Source organism: Aspergillus bombycis, assembly GCF_001792695.1.
Source record: "Aspergillus bombycis strain NRRL26010 chromosome Unknown contig00213, whole genome shotgun sequence".
Lineage (NCBI taxonomy): Eukaryota > Fungi > Ascomycota > Eurotiomycetes > Eurotiales > Aspergillaceae > Aspergillus > Aspergillus bombycis.
Window position 1 is genome coordinate 1 of NW_019170215.1, and position 23,857 is coordinate 23,857.

Here is a 23,857-nt window from a genome sequence, read left to right on the forward strand (position 1 = left end):
TATTCTAGGAGAAAAAAATAGGGAAAAAAAGGGAAAAACAAAACTCATGTCAGTTACTTATCACAATCCAACAGGGAGGTTAACTATGTAGGTAAGTATGTAAGTATGCACAGTATGTCTGTGCATTTTTTATAGTAGTAGGTGCATATATCCTGACATGAATTACCACCAGAGTGGTACCTAGAGATCACACTGAGGTGGAACACAAGGGACGATGCTTGGTATATGTTGCAGGATGAGATTGAAACACAATATTATCACCCACGGACCCTTATAATACCGAGAATGAAGAGGTTCCTACGAACGAGTAACACCCTGAGAATGGGCCATCATTACCTAAGCTCCTAGCTCAATGAATGAAAATGGAGGTATCTTAGCGTCGAATCCCGGGCTCCTGTCCCCCCATAATTACCGTCACAACCCTTCATCTTAGTCTTATCCCATGCCATCCCACCGCCTCAAATCTTTTGTCGGTAAGCTTCGCCGGTCCACGTTTTACCACTTATCCACTTATTCCCGTGGGTAGAAGGTACGATCTAATACTCTGTAAGGTAAAGTCGGTAATACTGGGACTCTTCTCTTTTCTGTCATCTCCACTCCCCATCTGTCTAATATGACGATTAGGGAACATCCGCCCATTGAGAATTACCATCTGTCTCAACCACCCAATAATGACCCCAAGCAACTGTTCATCGTCATAAAAACACAGCAGTATCTCATTCCTACGGTCCTTTCTTTTCCTCTTCCCTTCCGTCTACCCTCCTTTCATGACTGATCGATAATCTCTTATACGTTCGCTTTTGATTATTTCCTCGTTTTTCTTACCCCGGTTCCCTTTATTCTATTTTTTCCTTGCCTCCCTGACCGAACGGGGGTGATTACTTTAGTATTGCTTACATTATCTCACTCGAGATCCGTCCACTTTTCCCACATCATCCCCCGATCGACCTTTGCTACCCTTTTTTAGCGTCGGCTCGTCAGTCTCACACGTCTTCTTGCTCCGCAGTTAATCCAGTCGCCCCTCATCCTAACTCAACTTATTAACCCAGACATATTGAGTACGGTCAAGGCGCTTGGACTTCTGCTTCCTTTCCACCGGTGTCCTCCATCGCCCTAGTTTCACCTCCTGCGTCACGAGCATCTGATCTCCGCCCCCGGGATCTCGCAGTCGCTCAGGCCTTCATCCGAGACCAGCTGTACCGCTACTACTGTGCGCCGCCCTCGATTCCTCGTCAAGCCTCCTATCGTCGATCGCGAATATTATTATCGTTCCCTTTCTCGTCTATTTTAAATCATTAATTGATTTTTAGTCACCCCATTGCCTCGGTATTCCTTCTTAGCTATAGGGGAGCCGATTGGTGACGACTAACCCGAAGGTGTCGGGGCCGTGTTAGGTTGATGCCGTTCACTTCCGCAGGCAGCTCATGGTTTAGTCGTTCGCTGTCTAGAATATAATCCGAGATGGGTTCGTGTGTAAGCTCAGAGCAGGGTGACCCTGAGCAAAAGAAGAGGAGCCAGGCGATCGATCGCAAGCTGGAGGAGGATTCTAGGCGATTACGGAGAGAGTGCAAGATTCTACTGCTTGGTACGTTCGGGGAGTTCTTTCTTAGCATGGCGTTCTTTCTTTTCGTGTCTGACTGCGATGTTATTCCTGAACCAGGGTCCGGAGAAAGTGGGAAATCGACGATTGTCAAGCAAATGAAGATCATTCATCAAAACGGCTACACAGTGGAGGAGCTGGCGTTGTATCGCCTGACGGTCTGCAAGAATCTCCTAGATTGCGCCAAGTCCCTTGTAGGAGCTTATCACCAGTTCTCCCTCGAGCCCTCGAGCCAAAAAGTCCGTGACTACGTACAATACATTTCAGACTACAATATCGACCCTGACCCGCACACAACGTTGGATACGAAGGTAGGGGAGGCAATAACGTATATCTGGAATGACCCGTGCACATCCACAGTATTGGAACATCAGAACGAGTTCTACTTGATGGACTCTGCTCCATAGTAAGCTCTATCGCTTCCTAGGTTGTACGGAAAGAAGATGCACTGACAGCATCTTGCTAGCTTTTTTGAGGAAGCAAAGCGAATCTCATCTGCAGATTTCATACCCAATGTAAATGATGTGCTTCGCGCCCGAACGAAGACTACCGGTATCTATGAAACTAGGTTTACGATGGGCCAACTGAGCATACAGTATGAGAACTCACCCTGTCTGTGTCTGGGACGTCGCTTACACGTTGTACAGCATGTTTGATGTGGGTGGCCAGCGCAGCGAGCGAAAGAAGTGGATCCATTGTTTCGAGAATGTCACCTCCATTATATTCTGTGTGGCATTGAGCGAGTACGATCAAGTGCTTTTGGAAGAGAGTAATCAGGTAAGCCTTGTCGCATGTCAATAGCCAGCCTTGCCACTAACATTGCTGCAAAGAATCGAATGATGGAGAGTCTGGTGTTGTTCGATTCCGTAGTTAACTCTCGATGGTTCATGCGAACGAGTATAATCCTGTTCCTGAATAAGGTCGATCTGTTCCGCCAAAAGCTCCCTCGGTCACCCTTGAGCAATTACTTTCCTGATTACTCCGGCGGTAATGACGTGAACCGCGCTGCCAAATATCTGCTATGGAGGTTCAACCAAGTTAACCGAGCACATCTGAACCTCTATCCCCAGTGAGCGCCCCGCAAATTCCCAATGAAAACACTTTGTACTGTGACATGCAACTGACTTTACTGTTCATATCAGCTTGACACAAGCCACCGATACAACCAACATCCGCTTAGTATTCGCTGCGGTAAAGGAGACGATTCTACAAAATGCTTTGAAGGATTCAGGTATCTTGTAGATTTGAATGCTCTATGTGCAGACATCTCGAGTTGGACAGATCGCGATCTTTGAGCCTGTTGAGTTGCCGAGTGACCGAGCTACGTTTCTTCCGACAGCTATGACGCTCTTTCTATCCTATTTTCCTTGTCATTCACCCCCGATACTCCCTCGTGTTTTGTGGATAGGCATCGGCGTTAACGGTGCTAGTCTTTTCAGTTTAATATGCTAGGCGCTTGGTTGGATCATAGTCATTGGGACTTTGCGGCATGGAGTCATCTCTATCTTGGTTCTCATTTTTTTTATCCATCTATTTTATCTTTTTTTGAGAGGGGTATGATTTTTTGGGGTGGCTTATTTATCTGCATCATTTTAGTATCGATTGGCCTGGATTTCTATGAGCATCTTGTTTCAAAGTGAAAAGTTGTTGGCCTCAGCACTACTTGCATATAATTTGTGCCAGGGTCCTTGATATCCTCTCTCATCTCGAGATCATCCCTTCTTACTTTATTTCCCCTTCTGTTTTTTCCTTCCCTTGTTGGCCCAACTCACCTTGTGCATCTAATAGCGGTCCCATGACTCCTGGGGCGGCTGGCTTGCAATCTTTTCGACTTATACCATTCAGTTTCCAGCGCTCTAATATGTTTTAGTACTTGGTTCTTTCACTTTACCACATCTCTTTTGTTGAGTAATCGTTGGTGTTTGGATGTGTCTCCATGTTCCCAGATGTGGGCCGATGACTACACGGCATTGCGAAGAATGTCCAGAAGATGGATCTGACCACACGGGGCCGTGCGGAACATCCGGCCCATGGTTCTTCTTTCGTCCTTATTGGGTCGAATATGGTAGAACGCCCAGACACGATAGAATCAAAGAATCAACCGGCATCAAGCGTCGAAGGATTGGGCGGGATTTTGTGAATAATATTATGCCAAGTTTATATAATCACCAGTGTTTCTTATGGGGGAGCCTCTTAACCGTAGTTAGGTAAAGTTATGACAATTAAGTATTTAAATACATAAGTGTGGGTCAGCGAGAGGCTGTAGTAGGGCCTGGACCTTGATTCTGTGAGGAGTATATACGAGTTGTTAGGTGGGTAATGGCAGCGCACATACATGCAGGAGGTCTGATGAGTACCGCACGGACGGTGATGGTGGGAGCTGTGAAGCTACTGTTACCTTACTCCAGAGGTGGTTGGTTGGTTGGTAGGCATAATTAGTACTAGTAGTAGGGTTTCTTTCTCCCCCCCGCAGTGTCCATCAGATGGTGTTTGCGTCATTACTTTTCCGAACCGCCTCCATCGATGTAAACATCACTTCTACTGGACAGAAATATCAACTGTCCACCACGACCGTCGATCTTCCCCACCAACACATTTCCATTCTATCTATAGAGATGGAGATGTTCCTCTGTATCTCTGTATCTCTCTATCGATTGCCGACTCGGTGACACGACAGAAAAATGAAGGGCCATTCCGGATAACCCGTGGACCCCAATGGCACGACCAACCGACTGGTCTAGCCCTCCCCGATGGGTGGCGTAGACTGCCATCTGGAAGGGATTGAAACCGGTTCCTCGCTTTCAACGGACTGGGATCAAATGCGATCACTATTCCTAATCTCCGCCAGGATCGTCCATTGATACCTGAATGTCCACTTATTCTTGATGGTGCCATTGCGAGGTCTCGTCACGGGGTGTGCCTGCAGTTCGAGAACAAACTGAAGCTCTGACCTCTCCTTCCCCTCTTCCCTGGTCTCATTGTCTGCTGCCAACCCTCCCCTCCATCCATCATTTCTCCTCTTCTTAAGTTGCCTGGGTAGCTCTTCATCCCCCCTCCCTCTACCCTCCATCAATTGCTATCTCTCAAATTGCCCGTTGCTCATTCACCCTGATCCTGTCCTACCTTCCAAGCCCCCCTCCTTTCCGTATCATCTTGCTACTTGGGAAACCATGTCTGAAGCACGCCGGGAGAGGAAACCATCGGTTGGTGCTCCTGTATCAGAGCTTCAGGGTCCGATTGGCCCTGGCTTTAGCCGCCCAAAACACAAACGGACTTATACTGGCTTGGCGCCAGCAGAAATCAAAAGTGTTGAGGCCAGCATCCCTGAGCCACTGAGGGAAGCGTAAGTGGCATGTGTACCATGGTTGACTGGCCTTGACTGATTAGACTTCGTATCTAGCTGGAGAAAGCATGTAAGACGGACATACTGACTGCCATCCGAGGTTGTGGTCCTCTTCCGTACTAAATCATGTTGGCTGTAGTCTGCCAGTGGCTTTACGACCCAAGATGAGTTTGAAGTATGTGAGGCTTTGCTAAGGTACATGAAACAACTCCTAACCGCGATATAGCAAGAGCTGGTCCACCACGTCGAGACCACCTTGGCTCGTTCGCTCTACAATTGTGATGAGCTGTATGTTCTTGTAGCGCCCCACCCCCATGCATCCTTCCAGATTCCTAAATGACAACAACAGTGCTGCATACTCGGGAACTGCCCTTGCGTTCCGTGACCGCCTGATCATCGATTGGAATAAGACTCAGCAGCGGCAAAGTTCTGCAGACCAGAAGAGGGTATATTGTAAGTGTGCCCTGAAATTTCCTTCGATCTTCTACATCCATGGATGCAATGCTAATCTGCTACTAGACCTCTCTCTTGAGTTCCTTATGGGCCGAGCGTTGGACAATGCTATGCTCAATGTTGGCATGAAGGACGCGGCTAGGGGTAGGCAATATAGAAGCTCAAGATAACCACAAATCGCTAACTGCATAGCTAAGATGGCTTGAAGAATCTCGGCTTCCGGATCGAGGATGTTATCGACCAGGAACATGATGCTGCCCTCGGAAATGGAGGCTTAGGGCGCCTAGCAGCATGCTTTCTTGATAGTTTGGCGACACTGAACTACCCCGCCTGGGGATACGGCCTGCGTTACAGATACGGAATCTTCAAACAAGAGATTGTGGATGGATACCAAGTTGAGGTTCCTGACTATTGGCTCGATTTCAACCCCTGGGAATTTCCTCGGCATGAGATTGCTGTTGATATCCAATTTTATGGCTGGGTGAGAAAATATCAAGATGACAACGGTAAGACTGTTCATTCGTGGCAAGACGGTGAAACTGTCCAGGCAGTAGCGTACGACGTACCTATTCCTGGCTATGGAACTTCTACCACGAACAATCTTCGATTGTGGTCAAGCAAAGCGAGCAGTGGAGAATTTGACTTCCAGAAGTTCAATGCTGGAGATTATGAGAATGCCGTGGCGGAACAGCAGCGCGCAGAAACGATCTCCGCGGTGCTCTATCCAAACGATAACCTTGAAAGGGGCAAAGAGCTCAGGCTGAAGCAGCAGTACTTCTGGTGTGCTGCATCACTGCATGACATCGTTCGAAGATTCAAGAAGACGAAGCGAGCTTGGGGAGAATTTCCGGATCAGATAGCAATCCAACTGAATGATACGCATCCGACACTAGCTATAGTCGAGCTACAACGCATCCTGGTTGACCTGGAAGGCCTCACGTGGGATGAGGCCTGGACAATAGTGACCAATACTTTTGGGTATACCAACCATACAGTGCTGCCAGAAGCGCTCGAGAAATGGTCTGTCCCTTTAGTGCAAAAGCTGCTCCCACGACACCTGCAGATTATCTTTGATATCAACTTGTTCTTCTTACAGACGGTAGAGAAGAAATTCCCCAATGACAGAGACTTACTGTCGCGGGTGTCAATCATCGAAGAATCACACCCCAAGATGGTCCGGATGGCTCATATTGCAATTATCGGATCCCACAAAGTCAATGGTGTCGCCGAACTGCACTCCGACTTGTTACAGACAACTCTCTTCAAGGACTTTGTCCAGATTTATGGACCTGATAAGTTCACCAACGTCACCAACGGGATCACTCCGCGCCGCTGGCTGCACCAGGCCAACCCGCGGTTGTCGGACCTGATCGCCACTAAGCTGGGTGGATACCATTTCCTGACAGATCTAGCGCTTTTAGACAAGCTCGAAGCGTTTGCTGATGACAAAAACTTTCGAAAGGAGTGGGCAGAAATCAAGATCGCGAACAAACTCCGTCTTGCTAAGCATATCAAAGACGCAACCGGCTATAGTGTCAACCCCACCGCCTTGTTCGACATCCAGGTAAAGCGTATCCATGAGTATAAGCGCCAGCAACTCAATATCTTCGGTGTGATCCATCGCTATCTGACTATTAAGTCCATGTCTCTAGAGGAAAGAAAGAAAGTCTTGCCACGAGTATCCATTATTGGTGGCAAGGCAGCCCCGGGGTACTGGATGGCTAAAACTGTCATTCATCTTGTCAACAATGTCGCATCAGTCGTAAACAATGATCCAGAGATCGGCGATCTTTTGAAGGTAATATTTATTCAGGACTATAACGTCAGCAAGGCAGAGATAATTTGTCCCGCTTCGGATATAAGCGAGCATATCTCAACTGCTGGTACTGAAGGTAGTGGTACCAGTAACATGAAGTTTGTACTTAATGGTGGCCTTATCATTGGAACCTGTGATGGAGCCAACGTATGTTTGACCCCTCCGTCCATCCTCTACAACTGATCCTTGTGATTGACTTATTGTGACTCTTGTTTAGATCGAAATCACTCGCGAGATCGGCGAACAAAACATTTTCCTCTTTGGAAATCTAGCTGAAGATGTCGAGGAACTACGTCACCGCCACTACTACGGTGACTTTCAACTCGACCCTCAGCTTGCCAAGGTGTTTGATGCCATCCGAAGTGGCACGTTCGGCAATGCTAACGACTTCTCTGCACTTATTGCATCCATTGAGGAGCATGGTGACTACTATCTTGTATCTGACGATTTTAACTCGTATATAACCACTCAGGGAATGGTTGATGAGGCATTCCGGAACCAAGACGAGTGGATAGCTAAGTCTATTACCAGTGTTGCACGCATGGGCTTTTTCTCCACTGACCGTGTCATCAACGAATATGCGGATGGAATCTGGAATGTAGAGCCTCTTGCTGTGAAAGACTGACCGAGTGCGTACGCTCAATCCAGACAGAACTGCAAATTTTCTGTTTGCTTTCCCCCATGCTTGCAGTATATTTCGGTTTTGATGCTCAAGTCTTTAATGCGCCTAAACCCCTGCCTGTGACTTGCGTCAGTTCTAATTATAATTATTGAACAATCATAAGCGTTCAAGATGAATTTCAGCATACAAATTGTTTCCGTTATGTGACTGTTAGCTGCATACCTGCATTAGCACAGTATGCTTCTATTTGATTCTTACTCTCTTTACCACTAAGCTTTTCTTCCTCGCTGGTGCCTATCATTTCCCCGTCGGAGCAACACGGAAGTATGTAGAGACAACGAGGAAAGAAATGCCCATTGTGATGACGACTTTACTAGAATGATTGAATGCCTGCACCTATAGTTCTCGTCTAATTTCCTATCCTCATTGGGTCCACTAGATAGTGAATAAACTAGTGCAAAAAACAAGTATCTATGAAACAAATCACAGCATAGACAACGATGCTAATAGTCACTAAACGTACACCTTTACATTCGCTTAAATGTCCAACATGGAAAAAAATGTGCTTCATGTATCATGTCTCAGGGGTAAAGTAGGAAATTGAGGATGGGAGAATATTGAACTGCGTGATTCGGGAAGACCCTAGAAAAAGGTGCAACAGCATATGAATGAGACGGAAGATTTGTTTAGGAGGCACTTAATTCGGCCATGCGCCTTTGCAGTTCTGGAACGGCTCTGAGGTGAAGATCGAGCTCCTCTTTCTCACTATAAATATAGTGTTAGTCTCGGTGTTATACAGCTATTGTGAGAATGGGTAATAGTCAAGGATAGGTGCCGCTTACTCTTCTAGTTTCAGTCTCCGTTCCCAGTCTAGCCCTGTGAAGATGTAGCCTCCTTGGCCGTCGAACTGCAGGATCTTCTTGTGATATTTCCAGAGACTGCGGCGGTGGGAAACGGTCATCAGGGTTGTGCCTAACCTCTTGGCAGTCTCGTACATGACCCGTTCGATCTCCAGAGTAACTGATGAAGTACATTCATCGAGAATGGCAAACTTGGGCCGATGATAGAAGAGTCTTGCCATGGCGATGCGCTGTTGGAGTCCACCGGAGAGTACGTCACGCCACTCTTCCTCTGCATCCCAGCCGTTGGGGCGGTCAACGACTGATGCGATTTCGACGATGGAGAGGATATCATAAAGATCGTCGTCCGTAACGCCCTTGGCACGCATCTCACGAAGTCCATCTGGGTAGATGACTTGCTGGCGAAGTGTTCCGCGAGACAAGTAGGGTCGTTGCGGAATATAAAAGATCTCATCGAATCGAGGTTTCTTTACCTTACCTCCGTAGACAGGCCACAGACCACCAAGGATCCGAAACAAAGATGACTTGCCACATCCGTTCGGGCCAACAATCAATAGATGATCACCGGGGTGCACTGTAAATGACAGCTTCCGCACCAGAACATCCCCGTTAGGCGAGACGATCGGGACATTGGTGAATTCGATTGAGTCGCTCTCCTCGACCTCTCCCCGACCAGACAAAATAGCTGCGTTCTCCTCGGTCGATGCAGAAGACACCAGCTTCTTCTCAAAGCGCCCAGCTAAGAGGTCGTCCATGACCTCCAGCAACGATGAGACACGGGCCGTGTAGCCGGCTAATTCAGAGATCTCTTTGTATGAGAACATCAAGCGACCAAAGGCATCAGAAGAGGAAAGCAACATCCGCCTATTCGTAACAAAGCCTAGTTAATGTGGTGTTAGCTCAGTCTCGGATGTCAGCCTGAGTCCCTACATACTCTCAGTACGGTCTCCCATGGTCTGAGTGATTTGACCTGGAATTCTGAAGAAAACTGGGATGCTGCACAGGATTAATCCCAGGGCTCCCCAGAAATACTTGATGACAAAGTCCTCCATGAAGCCGTGGTATAAGCGTCTGCGCAAAATGCGATTCACGTGCTTGATTAACGTGAAATAGCCTTTGTCTAGAGTATCCTTCTCTGCCTCGTGACCGTGATATAGGGCAATCTCTTCACTATAGTCGATCAACCTGGAGTGGAGGAAACGGAATTCGCCTTCCAAGCGGGCTTCATCGGCAACGTATTTTCCGAATGGTGGTGTTAGCGCACGCATGACGTTAGCTGATAGTTGAACCAATAGGCTCATGATAAAGAGGCCCTCGCCGCCCACACTCTTCGAGAGGGAATAATTATAGATCGCCATGTCTAGAACTGGTTTGGCTAGGTTGGAATATAGTTCAGCCAGACTGTCGGAAAACCGAGACACATCTACCGTGATAAGTTGATCGGGGTTTTTGACTCGGTCATCCAGTGCAGAGATCGCGTAGAATGTCATATTGCTCAAGTACTTGTCATGAATGTAATCTGTTAAGCGCTTCCTGTAACTGAGGGCAAGTTTACATTGGTGATAAGAAAGCTAGAAAGATCAGATGATGTTAGCTGGTGTAGTTCACTTGCCTGAGAGCCGACCAGAACCAGCGCACGACATACCATGGAATTCGTGAAAGTTGCTGGTACGGCAACAATCATCCACCACACAAGACCCAGTAGGAAGTCCTTCCCCTTTCCTCTCACCAAGTTACTGACCAGTCTCCCATCTAGTTCAGCGACATATAAACTGAGTAGTGTTCGAAGCACCAGGAAGACACTGTGGCCAGCCAGCAACCGCAGCTCTTTGCTCCGCCAGCTGGGAACCACTATTTTCAGTAATCGAAGAAGATTTCGAAAGAATTCACGGTTGACCCCAACTTTCTTCCGCGGTCGGTCTCCACCATCCCCGATACTGCTGGTCCCCGGACGTCGCCGCAGCTCCACTTGTTGCTGGGAAGCGGCTTTCTGTTCGGAGATGGCATTATGGATGCGCTTTGCTAAAGCCGCGAAGAGAGCCAAATATACTGTGCGCGAAATCCCAGTGCGGTGGCGCAGGTACAAGGCCGTTAGACTCGAGAGGATTTGCCGAACTGATCGTTCGGGAGGAAGCAGTTTCGATTGAGCGGCATCGCGACGGGAGGAAGAAGCCGCGGCCAAGACAGGCAGAATTAAATTTCAGCCAGAGTCAACTTGGGATAACATGGCCATGAAGCGGGATAATTTAGTTGCCGGGAGAGGAGTATGGATAGGGCAAAGAAAGTGGAGGAGAGAGAAAGAGGGATGATGTGAAGAGAGCAAGAAGAGCCCCGGGGGGGATGACATGTGAACGGATCATCCCCCGACTTTCTGGGGAAGCCGAGGAATCTTTGGTTCTGTACGGTACGGTATGGAAATTGGTGTAGATAGATACTAACTCCGTACATACATACATAAGTACACCTCCATGTCACTCTGGTAAAGATCGCAATTATTGATGTAAAACAACAGTTCAATATAATGTGACATGTAAGGAGTAACAACGACTCTATGACATAGTCAATAAGATAAGAGAAAAGAGCAAAAAGGAAAAGGTATGACACGGGCGGGATTCGACCACACGTCTCGTGACTCGCGAAGACACTCTAGCTGTTCTTGGACAGAGTATGTCTAGAGTCTTTGTTTTCGAAACACTTAATACTACCACCACTACCACAATGGCTTTTGCTCTACTACACTCCTGTACTCTCGTGATGATCTTGAAGCTCTGACATATCTACACCAAAGCTATGCTAATCCTGTGTTGGGAAACTCCCCATGGGAATGAGTCCAGCCCCAGGCCTCTCGAAGCTGGACCTGTGCCTTGGTAGTTGATAAGGCGTGGGTCTCTTCGGTCGTGGTCAAGATACCGAGTAGCGCTTCTTGTTCTAAACGATCCGTTATCCGATCTCCACCTGTTCTCAAGCATTAGTATAGAGCTATGTATACAGCTCTCTCACCAAACAGATGGCTTACACATCGAAACTCCCATGCATGCCGTGATAAGAGCAGGGGCTGTCTTATTCGACCGAGCAATGCCACAGAGTATAAACATGCTTTCTTTGATTTCAGCCTGAGAGTATGAATGAGCGGCAAATTCTTCTAGAATTGGCACATTCCATACCTCTCTTCGTCCGACTGCTGCTCGCCTACCCGGCTAGACGGGGGACTCTGGGGTCGAATGCAGTAAGTAGAATCCTTGCAAGGTGCCAGTGTTGAATGGCAGTCACTATGAGTTTACGGCGTGTTAGCTCCTGACTGCTCGCAAACGCAAAGGCCTTTGACTTATACCGATGCAATCATCCAAAAACCACAACTCTGGAAACACCTCGTCCTTCGACTTATCCGGCTGTCGAAGATAAATCGGATTGAATGTCGGTGGTGCCATCCGGTTCCACCCTTGATTATAATCCCAGAGCTGTTCATATTCCTTCATCGTATGACTCCTCTCGTCATAACAGTACATCAGCGTGTGTGCACAGTGCAGGATGACTCGATTGGCCCACGTGGGGTCATCTGCTTGGTCGAGTAACCTATAGGTTGAGTGATCACAGCAACTGAGGTCAAATTGGAAGATCCGCTGTTTGATGAACGAGGTGTGGAATTCCTGGCGTATACCTACCCAGAATGCAGCCAGCCGGAGACCACCGTCCCTCACTGCGGCTGCGCCCTGAGCATTTAGGAATACTTGCACTCCTCGCAAGTAAGTCTCATCGTCGGCCCCTACAAGGGGTGCTGAAGCCCACCAAATCAGCCGCCACTGCCGTCACAAAGCGTGCCAATAGTAATGAAACGTACAATCTACTTCTTCATAGAAGCGCAGAATTACCGCTGCTGCTAGGAGGTTCTCATCTGCCACTTCGGCAGGATTCCCAGACAAATTCATGAGGTGTGATATACACAAACCTTGATACTCTAACGCAGCATCATCCCCAAGAAAAGGTAATTTCTTCCCCAAACACAATACCTCGTTGGTTCGTAGATACTGACTTCGGCTGAGGTGCCTTGCGGAAGCGGAAAAGATCGCATACAGAAGCGCGGGACAATTCGCTGCCCGTTGGGGAACAACTTTAGCAAAATGCTTAGAGGGATCACAAGTATCAAACTAGGAGAGATCGTCAGTCTCATTTTGGAGAATAGCGACTGGTTCCTCAGCCCTGCAAGCACCCACCCATTGTGCAAGCTCGTCTACAAAATAGCGCATTAAACATGCTTCCTGAACGTCTTTCTGTGACCATAGGGACTGCGGCAGATCCTGGGATTCCTGTCCCCGAACTGTCACCAGGTTCTCTTGTGTAGATCTTGGCTTTGGTAAGCGTTGTTGGGCCATCAGGGTTGGTTTGAGATGACTTCATTTCCTCAGCAAGAACAGTCGAACTGACATTCTAATTTGTTGATCCCGCCCACAAACCCCGCATCTTCTGACGGGCGCCGATCTTAGCGTGTTAGGAATCTCTGACTTGGCAATTTTCTCACCGATGACTGTCGGAGAGATGCACCGAAAGCCTCAGCTTTTATCTGGATTTCAATCCTTTAATGGTGGCAGTGTAAAGATCGTTGATTATAGAACATTCGGGATCGCCTTCCGGCGGTCGGGATGAGCCTACTTCCTATGGCTATACATAAGGCTGAATGACTCGGGGCTACGATACCAGTAATTTCATCTCCTCCCACAATAGCAGGCTTGCAGTGAGACACTTCTGAGTCTTTGCTTTTCGGCGTTTTCCTATCGTGATGCGGTACCTTACCCTAACTCGTGCGGCAGGCCTCAACCGCCTCAAAAGCTGCTTTGTCAATTCAACGGCGCGCAGATACATGACTATCTTACACCCCCCTAAATTCGAAAATGAGAAGTTGGTGAGCTAAAAGCAGATAGCCTCACAGACGCCCTATAATGACCATTCCCTTAGCTCAGCTACGCCAGAGAATCCCCAGAGAGAGCTGAGTTGTCGGAGACAATCCAGAAAATGAAGAGTGAATTCCCGGCCACAATTCCAATCAAAATAAATGGATTAGAAGTATGTAACCAATTGATAATGGCCATTTTCATAGACTTATCTGTGTATTTGTATAGGTTGAAACGAAGCAATCCCGCTCCCAAGTAAACCCTTCTCGGCATAAAGATATCGTGGCCAACTATGCAGTGGCTACACCTGGTCAAGTAAATGCTGCCGTTGATGCGGCGCTCAAGGCCAAACCTGCTTGGGAGGCCACTCCGTTTGAAGACCGCGCGGCTATTTTTCTGCGTGCTTGTGAGCTCATTGCTGGCAAGTATCGCTCTGAGATGGTCGCTGCGACGATGCTTGGTCAAGGCAAGAACATATGGCAGGCAGAGATTGATGCCCCGGCGGAGACCATTGACTTCTTCCGCTACTACGTTCAAGAGGCATGGGCTCTTTACTCTCAACAACCTAAAGTTCATCCCGACGGAAACTGGAATAAACTTGAATACCGTCCACTTGAAGGATTCACTTATGCGATTGCCCCGTTCAATTTCACAGCACTTGGAGCTACACTTGTTGGCCCGGCCTCGTTGCTTGGAAATGTGGTCATCTGGAAGCCGTCAGATTCGGCCCTTCATGCTAGCTGGCTTCTCCACGAGATTCTGCTGGAAGCTGGCCTTCCTAAGGATGTCATTCAATTCCTGCCTGGCGATGCTGAGGAAGTGACCAATACCATCCTTAGAAGACCCGAATTCAGTGCTCTGACTTTTATTGGATCTACCGCTACTTTCAAGGGTATTCAAAAGAAGATTGGTGATGGTATTGGACAAGGCATCTACAATTCCTACCCTCGTGTTGTGGGTGAGACCGGTGGGAAGAACTGGGGTGTAGTTCATTCATCTGCCGACGTGAGGAGTGCTGCACTCAATACCATTCGCGCTGCCTTTGAGTACCAAGGCCAAAAGTGTTCCGCCAACTCCCGTGTCTATGTTGCCGAGTCAGTTTGGCCTGAATTCCAACGGCACCTAAAAGGGGAAACGGAAGCGTTGAAGGTTGGAGATGTCGAAGATTATGGCAACTTCGTTAACCCTGTTATCCACGAGCGCTCGTTCGACAAATTGAATAAATTCATCGAGGATGCGAAAACCGACTTGGAACTTGAACTGATTACTGGTGGTAAGGCCTCAAAAGAAAAAGGGTTCTATGTGCATCCCACCATCTATAAAACCTCCAATCCGCGTCACGATATCATGAACCGGGAGTTGTTCGGACCGATTCTGGGTGTTTATGTTTACCCCGATGCTGAGTGGGAGGCCACCTTGAAGTTGATTGATACAACCTCTAGATATGGCCTTACTGGCAGCATCTATGCGAAGGATCCGTACGCCAGCCGTCAGGCCCAGACTGCTCTGAAGCATGCTGCTGGGATGCTCTACCTGAACACTAAATGCACCGGCTCTACGGTTGCTCAGCAGCCATTTGGTGGTAGCCGAGATTCTGGTACTAATGATAAGACTGGCACTATGGCTCATTTGCAAAGATTCGTTAGCACCCGGACGATCAAGGAGGAATTTGTCCCGTTAGAGAAGGTCGCGTATCCTTCTAACGAGGTCTAGATGTCACCGTTGATGAAGGAAATTGAGAGATTCAATACAATCAGTAGTACAGGAAGGGAAGCTTAATTCCAAGCATAGCAAGTATACGTACATTCCTTTTGCCTTTCTTCTACATGTCAGAAACCACTTTGTTGGAAATCAAGTGTAATAGTAAATGATTTGTTTAAAACAAATTCAGATCTGTATTCAACAAGCCAATTACAGCGACATCATTCTCTATTCAATATCAGGCTAGCTCCACCACACATTGCAGTGGTCTAGCAGATTTTATGTTCCCGATTGAAGAAGGATATTATTTAGTCCTCTATTGATGCGTTGGCCCACGCCCTCGGGACAGTGTTCCGACTGGCGTTGGACGTTTTATTATATGTAAGAGCATGTCCAAAGGCAAATGAACATTGGTACTTGGATCTCTCAGATTCGGTGTGATACAAACATAAACTTCGTTCATTACATCCTCCTTTAACCCCGAATCGCTATGCTTCCTCAGTCTACATTCCCAGTGCGCCTCCGGGTTGCATCAGGCAGAAGAAAGTCACTGCTGGCATACCCGAAGTATACGAACTACCACCATGAACCAGTTACCAAGCCGGAAATCAAGCCATACCGGGCAGTGTCACCAATGGCAAGGTTACCGACCAGAATCCTGCTACGGTCTTTAGTCTTAACTTCTCTGATGTCCTCCAAAATCCTCATACGACCAGCCCTAACTATCCTGAACATTCTTGCTATCTCAAAATCGCCATTCCTGAACGCAGACCGAAATAGCATACTGAACAAGGCTCTTCGGCTTACGGTTTATGATCACTTTTGCGCCGGTACCAATCATACAGAGGTCTCCAGGACGATAGCGGACACCAAGCGGATTGGATACCAGGGTGTTATCCTAGGGTATTCCAAGGAGGTCATATTATACCCTAATGGTCAATCATTAACAGACTCTATCTCTGCTACGTACAGTGACCGGTGCTACGAAATGGTCGAGGAGTGGAAGGAAGGAACTTTGGAAACCCTACGCATGCTCGAGCCGGGGGATTTTCTCGCCCTAAAGTAAGTCTAATAGCACCACTATCTGGAACCATTCCGACTTTTAACAATCCATCCTGCAGATTGACGGGCGCCGGACCGATTTCGGTAGATGCCATGGCAGCGTGCCAGCCAATGCCCGAGGTTGTGGCAAAAGCCGTGAACACGATTTGTGTCGCAACCGCACAACAACGCTCACGTCTCTGGCTCGACGCAGAGCAACAGATGCTTCAACCTGGACTGGATAAATGGGCCATCGAGATGATGCGCACGCATAACCGATCGGAGACGCCCGTAGTCTACAATACAATCCAAGGCTATCTCAAGGGGTCGAAGGCGAATGTCGACAACCATATCAAGCTGGCAGCGCAAGAGGGATGGTCGCTTGGGATCAAGTTGGTGCGTGGGGCGTATATTGAACATGAAAATCGTGCTTTGATCCACGACACCAAAGAAGAAACAGACAGTTCATATGACATGATTGCAGACATGTTGCTTGGTCAACGACTACCGGCTGAAGTTGAGCATCTGCAGTTCCCACCTGCAGCCCTCTTTCTTGCCACCCACAATGCGGCTAGCACGGCAAAAGCGATCACCACGCATCAGGAACGAATACTTGCAGGACAGCCCACCGTTACACTCGAGTGCGGGCAGATTCAGGGCATGGCGGATGAGCTGAGCTGTGAGCTGCTGCACAGGTATGAGCATGCCCTAGATCAGTCATCTGCTGCAAAAGTGTCTCTTCCAAAGACTTTCAAGTGTTTAACATGGGGATCTGTGGCTGAGTGCATGGGATATTTACACCGGCGCGCAATTGAAAACCGAGGTGCCGTGGAGAGAACACAACATATGGTGGCTGCTATACGGAAAGAGCTGTGGCGGAGGCTCTTTGGGTGAATCGACTACGAGTTGATACAACATAAAGGGGTACAATTCGAATGGAATTGAGCATCTAGTAGTTGTCCAGTAAGCATTGGCCGTTGTTTTTATCGAAGCGTAAGCTTTTAGGGTACTCCGGGTCACGCATTTGATTACTGGATTAGGATACTTATAGACAATGACGTCATATTGCAAGAAATAGCCAATGAGGGGGAATCTGATAAGGCAACCCCGCACATGAGCTCCGATGGTAAAACAAAAGTCGGACACTCATCCCGACCTCTGCGGTTGAGTCTCATCGCCACTTTGTCCTCACAATACCTCGGCGCCTGCCCCCGGTATGCCTCCAACCGAACGACTGAAGAAGAAAAGTCTTCGAGCGTGAGCAAGAATTCCTCACCCCATGTGTAGGGATGGTAGATGAATAACTAGATATATGCTAGATGTGAACGGTGTCGGTCGATGAAGGTGAAGTGTTCGGGATCACATCCCTGTTCACGATGTACTCGCAGTAATCGATCCTGTCACTTTCCAGTGGAGGAGGTTAGGGTGTCTGTTAGTGAACGGTAAGGGGATGAGCAACGTTAGCAGGATCGTCGCACTAATACACGCCATCCCTCAATTCCAGCTATCTGAGAGAGTTGGAAGAACAAATTACTAGGAGTGCAACTTCCGGGCGGTATACGACCTCCATCGGGGTGGAGCACCAGGGCCTACCTCCCTTGACCAGAAGTGAAGCTGTAGACCTTTCCCCGACTCCCAATGTAACGACATACCTGGCACCGGATGGCCGGCAAACAGCTGGATGGCAGATGGCGTCTGACGGTAAGCAGATTTTGTTCTGCGTTATTCGACATGCCATGAAAGCTTTCTGCTTATAGTATTTCACTTGGTCCCTGAGAACTAACCGCGTCAGATAGACTCTCCCATACGTAATCCTGGAAGAAGGGTTGGCACCGGGGAGAGGCAAGTATGCCATGACTCAGAATTCTCGAAGAATCCACTTGTAGACAAAAAGGAATGGGCTTTTGCTGCAACTCCGGACGGCCGATATTGTGAGATTATTAACCCTCTTCTCACCTGCTACACTGCTGATGCAAGCAACATAGGGTATATGGGCCCGTCATCCTCATGGTCCTTTTGTCGTCGCGTCCTGGCCCTTTTAGGGAAACGAGTTCCTGAATCGAACTCTCCACCAGATCCATGGCATTTGGATGGCATGGCATTCAAGCTGCAATGGAAGCAAGTACCCCCCGAGGAAACGCCTGATGTCACCAATATACCGCCTTTGGACTATGCGCTTTTTCTTTACAATACTGCGAAGTACTATCTCGCTTCTTTATCCTTCCTGATTGATGAGACACTATACCTTCAAGAGTTACACGAATTTTACCTGGATCCAGCAGCGAAGGCTGCCTCACGTAGGTCTTGGTTCGCCCAATATCTACTTGTGCTTGCCTTTGGAAAAGCATTCATAACTCAAAGAAATCCATCTGGGTCTCCAACCGGGCACCAGTATGCATCAAGGGCGATGGCTTTATTGCCAGATCTATCCGGCATACACGAGGATCCCTTGACCTCGATTCAAGCCTTGAGCCTAGCAGCACTGTACTTTCAGTCAATTGACATGAGAAAAGCAGCATTTCAGCACGTAAGTTTCCGACTTTGTTCGTGCCAAAGATGCCCCTGCTTATCCCTTCACTATCTATTAGATTGGGCAGGCTCTACGTTGTTGTATTATTGAAGGCATACACAGGCATGTTCCGGAAGAGCTGGGCGGGCCAGAACTTTCCCAGCGCTGTCAAGCTGTCTTTTGGGTAGTATACATGCTGGATAGAGAGTTCTCCGCATTGATGGGAGGACCAAACTCAATTCGTGATGAGGATATCACGGTCAGGTTGCCTGCAGAGGTGGCGTATTCCGTAGAAAATGCCAATCTGACATTGCATGTTCGGCTCGCGCGCCTCATGGCGCAGATATTGACAAGTGAGTCCCGTTGACAATCCGCCAAGGCGAGGCTCTATATGGATTTACTAACACAATTGAGATAGCGGTATATGGGGTGGATAGTGCATCTAATGGAGCATTGATCAGAGATATTCAATCTATTCTTCATGCACTAGCGGACCTCTCTCAAGACATCACGGAGTTTCTGGATAGCAGTTTTCATGGAACGATTAGCCGAGGCTCAAAAATGGCAGTTAGACTGATGCTAGCCCAACATCATGTAAGTGTACCTCTTATAACTCGAGCATTCTTTCAACACTAAATGATTCCAAGTGTGTGGTTCTGACAACACGGCCTTTGGTTATGTGTGCTCTCAATATGCACATAGACAGTGCAGAGAGACAGCCGTCGCAAGGCATTTGTCTGTCGCCGCCCGTGGCATCCCTCTTGCAATGCTGCGCCGACTCTGCCCAGACCATCCTTCAAACTCTCCGATCGTTGGCCGATGATGACTTGATGGGTATGAAAAATCAGTTTCTGTTGCACAACGCCAACCCTAACTAACGCCTATTGCGCCAGATGCATTTTTACCGTTTCAAGTCGAGCACGCTTCTTCATCTGCCTTTGTTTTGTACTTGATTCGCTCAATCGCCCCCTCACTTATTGCGAATGAGTCCTGGTGCGATAACCTTGACTGCGTTATCGAAAAGCTCATATCGAAAGGCAATCTAGCGGCACCACTCCGGAAACTGGAGCTGAGGCATCTGGACCTTATGTTGACACCCTTAACACCGAGATCTGCAACTCATACAGTGCTTCCAGTAACTTCCGATGAAATCCAAGATAACAATGATGATACATATGCGCTGGATCAAGTGGATATAGGAGATGAAGTTGAATGGGATTTGTTGGCGCTCAACCATTCTGTGAGCCTTCCACCAAGAGAGCTGCTCGATTTAGCAGACCAACTGGACGTGGATAGTATTATGCAATCTATGGACGCTTGAGCAAGAGGATTTACGGCCCAAATAAAGAATACACTGCCATGATTTCATACTGAAATCCGACAGAAATGAAACCCCTTTAATAACTTCACTTTGTCCGGCTTACAATCCGACAGGTAGCCACCGTATTATATAGCAGCAACGTTCAGTTTGGCGTGGAAAGGAGGATATTTACACAACAGCAATGAAATCCACCTGAATATCTACCCCAGCAGGCAATTTGGATACTTCCACCATAGACCGTGCCGGACGATGCGGAAACGCGGGGTCATACACAGAGGCAAAGTCAGGCATTATACTGGCGTCTCTAACATACACCTACGGTGCCTCAAGAGGTTAACATAATAACGGTGAGGATGACAGAAGATCATCCAAGCTTTTGCGTACTCAAAGGGCACTTACAACCACTTTGACAACCCGGTCCAGTCCGGAGCCGGCCTCTTGAAGAATAGCTTTGGTATTCTGGATGATGACTTTGGTCTTCTCGACAGTTGAGCCCTTGACTAGATTACCTTGCGCGTCCGCAGGGATCTGACCGGAGAGCCAGACCTGGCCGGCGGCTTTTATTGCTTGGGACTGCATTTCATAACATTGTTGGCGAAGTCCTTAGGGGCTTACTCTGGGCAACATACGTAGTGTGCGAAAGCTAGACAACAGTTAGCCTGTGTCACTTGAGTAGATTTAGGACCTATTCCCACGGGCATATGCTCTATCGGTCTGCACGCTTGTTACTGAGGTAAACATGGGTGCAGTGGTGCACATGGATCGACTTCTAAAGGCTGGGCTCGGAACAGAGTAGAAGAGATGGCTGAGGGAAGATATACTGCGGATAGCACGCGGAGAGAACATGTTTGACTTCGAAATCACAAAGCGCGTCAAAGAAAAGCGATGACATAAATGGGTTATATCTATGCGCTTTGGAGGATCGGCCCTTCTATACCAGAGGTGATCGGGATTGGATACCGCTCAGTCGGAGGATAGCTCCGACATCTTCTCATTTTTTAACATCTTAAAAACCAGGGTTTCCAACAACAACCCCATACAGTATACTCTAAAACCAGACTTCGCACTTAAAATGATACGATCACGAACCCTCGGACGCTTCCTGTCCATATAGTAAGCCTCTAACCATAACATCTCTGCCCCCCCACAACCGAGTCACAACTAATAGTAAACCAGCGCCACACCCGCTCGCACCGCTCTCAAGCAGCAACCACTTCGGAACCTCCGCCAAAGTTCCTCAATGGCAGCGGCAGCAACAGCAGCAACAATAACAAAAGAAAGCGAGAGCAACACCGCACAAAAGAACTACAAGATAGTACAAGACGTAGGCAACTTCGCCGAGACGGAAGCCCAACGTCCAGACTTCGACCACGCCAAGCCCATCGAAACCACCAAATCCCCCTATCCGACCTGGGCCTACGGACAAGGGATACCAGACAACGACGCTAGTCTGTCGCAAGAGCACCACGAAGTAGACCCCTACGCGCCAGACCGGCCCTCAGTGAACAACTACAGGCTCCTTGTCTCGGCCATCGCGCCCCGCCCAGTCGGGTTCCTCAGCACCGTCAATGCAAAGGGCCAAAAGAATCTCTCCCCCTTCAGTTACTTCCAGGTCATTGATCATGACCCTCCGATGTTCATCGTCGGGTTCTCATCCCGGCCGGGACGGGTAAAGGACACGTACCGCAATCTCAAGGAAACGGGCGAGTGCGTGATCAACACTGTGTCCGAGAACATGATCGAGGCGGTTAATGCCACCTCCATCGATGCGCCGTATGGTGTTTCCGAGTGGGATGTCTCGGGTCTGCACGAGGCACCCTCGACGACTGTTAAGCCGTCGCGCGTGAAGGAGTCCGTGTTCAGCATCGAGGGCAAGGTGATCGATATTAAGGAGTTTGCGGATCATCAGCAGCCGGGCATGAGCATTGCTGCTACGGTGTTGATCAAGGCGACGAGGTTCTGGGTTAAAGAGGGGGCTGCCGATGCGGATTTCAGTCATATTGATCTTGATAAATTGAGGCCCGTGGCGCAGCTGGGCGGTGTTTCTTATGGGCGGATTGTGTCGACTTTTGAACGGCCGAGGACGAAGTGGAGTAATGAGGTGGTGAAGAGTGAGTTGTTGGCGAGGTTGGAGGGTAAGCGGGAGAATTGATCTACTGGATTAGGTTTGTGGATAGATGGTTTTTGTATATACGGTGTTGTCCTCTCTCTTTCCCTTTCGCTCTCCCTCTTCCTCCCTTTTGGGGCCCTCCTCTAGATAGAATTTAGATTTTAGTGTGCTATTAGAGAACACATTACATTATTATTGCCACGTCTCACTCAAGAATAGCCCAACAAATAATTGCAACTCTACTTCCTTGTACATCTCAGAAGCCAGAACCATTCGCAACGTCAAGCATCAGCGACTGTATATGGTCTAGGGCTCAAGTACAACATAGCCTAATTATGACCTGGAAAAACTCCTAAATAGCATTGACGACTGATCAGATCCCCGACTCCAACACCCACCACACCAATAAAAATGCTTTCAAAAACCACAACATTACAAACACCCCCTACCAACCACTCACTCACCCACCCGGATAGGTTGATAACCAATCAACTAACCGGCTGCCTCACAGCAGGAACATACTAAATAGCACCCAACATCAACACCAATCCCCTCCAATGACCTCTAGTCACCCCCGAAAGTCACCGCCCCCCAAAAACCCCCGGGGGGAGGGAGCTTTGGGAATGAAAGGGGGAACGGGGGAGGGAAGAACTCACCGGCCAAATCTGCACCTTCTCCAAGTCCCAAACCCCACTGGTAGCATAAACATCTTTCTGAATAAGGGAAAGGACCTCTTCTGCGCTCTCGCCGGTATACACGACCATACTACCTTTGATTTGGACATCATTGTGTGCTGCAGCGTGGGATTCGAGGATGGCGCCTAGTTTGTTTTGTTTTAGAATTCTCATCATCATCACAATCAATACCCCCACCGTAGCGGATGGTGATATATCCAGCTAGCTAGTGATGATACTACTAATATCACCACAAGTTAAATAGATGGGATAGAGCTTTACCTCCGTCAACAAGCTTCCCGGCTGCTACTAACAATTTGACGCCTTCGTAATGCGCGCTGGGTACACACTTTGTTAGTACTTGCTCCATTAATCATTCTCTGACTGATTGATAAAGATGTAGAAACCTCTCACCCTTTCACCTTCTTTCTGAGCTCCAGGACATTAGACTTATCGGGCATAATGCATAGGAACTCTTTCTTCGGTGGCATTGGCTTTGTGCTTGTCTTAGTCTTTGTTGAGAGGAATCGTGTGCCGATTGGGTGTGCCCTGCTGGCGAGTCTGGGGGCTAGGCGGGTGGTCATCTCGTATAGTAACTAATATGAAAGTGATTCTCGGTTTATAAGAGGATTTGGCTTGTGACTTGTCTTTTGTGGTCAGGCTGGAGGTGAGGGGGTTGTTATGTATCTAATCTAAATTGTGTCCTTGGATTTAATATGTCGGTGCTAAATGCCGATGGTTGGGTTTGGCTCGGAGGGTTACTCCGATGGTGTTTGGGAGACAGAAGGACTTAGGGTTATTGTACAAGGTTGGTTTTGTTTGATTCAGACTGTTGTCGCTGTTCCAAATGTCTATTTACTGTGCCAGCGCTTTTTTTTTTTCTTTTCTTTTTTTCTTTTTCTTTTTTTTTTTTTTTTTTTT

The 23,857-nt window shown here is 48.1% G+C and overlaps 8 protein-coding genes across 8 annotated transcripts; 5 read left to right on the forward strand and 3 right to left on the reverse strand.

The window, feature by feature from the left end:
• Positions 1 to 1,461: 1,461 nt before the first annotated feature.
• gpaB (guanine nucleotide-binding protein subunit alpha gpaB) lies at positions 1,462 to 2,842 on the forward strand (the record flags this gene model as incomplete). Its single annotated transcript, XM_022538928.1, has 6 exons — positions 1,462 to 1,585; positions 1,661 to 2,006; positions 2,067 to 2,195; positions 2,248 to 2,377; positions 2,431 to 2,669; positions 2,743 to 2,842. 6 exons carry the CDS (start codon positions 1,462 to 1,464, stop codon positions 2,840 to 2,842), a joined length of 1,068 nt encoding a protein of 355 aa, XP_022383098.1.
• Positions 2,843 to 4,770: 1,928 nt separating this feature from the next.
• Positions 4,771 to 7,837, forward strand: glpV (glycogen phosphorylase; the record flags this gene model as incomplete). The annotated part of the gene is made up of 8 exons (XM_022538929.1): positions 4,771 to 4,943; positions 5,001 to 5,013; positions 5,083 to 5,118; positions 5,170 to 5,231; positions 5,293 to 5,396; positions 5,463 to 5,540; positions 5,594 to 7,359; positions 7,430 to 7,837. The coding sequence occupies 8 exons, from the start codon at positions 4,771 to 4,773 to the stop codon at positions 7,835 to 7,837; spliced, it is 2,640 nt and encodes an 879-aa protein (XP_022383097.1).
• Positions 7,838 to 8,520: 683 nt separating this feature from the next.
• On the reverse strand, positions 8,521 to 13,064 carry ABOM_011802 (ATP-binding cassette long-chain fatty acid transporter PXA2; the record flags this gene model as incomplete). Its single annotated transcript, XM_022538930.1, has 8 exons — positions 8,521 to 8,599; positions 8,677 to 9,574; positions 9,629 to 10,265; positions 10,340 to 10,790; positions 11,888 to 11,963; positions 12,026 to 12,469; positions 12,533 to 12,839; positions 12,906 to 13,064. 8 exons carry the CDS (start codon positions 13,062 to 13,064, stop codon positions 8,521 to 8,523), a joined length of 3,051 nt encoding a protein of 1,016 aa, XP_022383100.1.
• A 404-nt stretch (positions 13,065 to 13,468) lies between these two features.
• ABOM_011803 (L-glutamate gamma-semialdehyde dehydrogenase) lies at positions 13,469 to 15,293 on the forward strand (the record flags this gene model as incomplete). The annotated part of the gene is made up of 3 exons (XM_022538931.1): positions 13,469 to 13,591; positions 13,645 to 13,752; positions 13,809 to 15,293. The coding sequence occupies 3 exons, from the start codon at positions 13,469 to 13,471 to the stop codon at positions 15,291 to 15,293; spliced, it is 1,716 nt and encodes a 571-aa protein (XP_022383099.1).
• Positions 15,294 to 15,771: 478 nt separating this feature from the next.
• ABOM_011804 (uncharacterized protein) lies at positions 15,772 to 20,152 on the forward strand (the record flags this gene model as incomplete). The annotated part of the gene is made up of 9 exons (XM_022538932.1): positions 15,772 to 16,343; positions 16,403 to 17,017; positions 17,827 to 18,023; positions 18,119 to 18,253; positions 18,308 to 18,849; positions 18,911 to 19,184; positions 19,250 to 19,425; positions 19,479 to 19,665; positions 19,725 to 20,152. The coding sequence occupies 9 exons, from the start codon at positions 15,772 to 15,774 to the stop codon at positions 20,150 to 20,152; spliced, it is 3,126 nt and encodes a 1,041-aa protein (XP_022383102.1).
• Positions 20,153 to 20,320: 168 nt separating this feature from the next.
• On the reverse strand, positions 20,321 to 20,731 carry ABOM_011805 (uncharacterized protein; the record flags this gene model as incomplete). The annotated part of the gene is made up of 2 exons (XM_022538933.1): positions 20,321 to 20,467; positions 20,552 to 20,731. 2 exons carry the CDS (start codon positions 20,729 to 20,731, stop codon positions 20,321 to 20,323), a joined length of 327 nt encoding a protein of 108 aa, XP_022383101.1.
• Positions 20,732 to 21,224: 493 nt separating this feature from the next.
• On the forward strand, positions 21,225 to 22,304 carry ABOM_011806 (flavin reductase family protein; the record flags this gene model as incomplete). The annotated part of the gene is made up of 2 exons (XM_022538934.1): positions 21,225 to 21,265; positions 21,329 to 22,304. The coding sequence occupies 2 exons, from the start codon at positions 21,225 to 21,227 to the stop codon at positions 22,302 to 22,304; spliced, it is 1,017 nt and encodes a 338-aa protein (XP_022383104.1).
• Positions 22,305 to 22,754: 450 nt separating this feature from the next.
• On the reverse strand, positions 22,755 to 23,427 carry ABOM_011807 (uncharacterized protein; the record flags this gene model as incomplete). Its single annotated transcript, XM_022538935.1, has 4 exons — positions 22,755 to 22,826; positions 22,919 to 23,082; positions 23,135 to 23,162; positions 23,359 to 23,427. 4 exons carry the CDS (start codon positions 23,425 to 23,427, stop codon positions 22,755 to 22,757), a joined length of 333 nt encoding a protein of 110 aa, XP_022383103.1.
• Between the last annotated feature and the right edge of the window lie 430 nt (positions 23,428 to 23,857).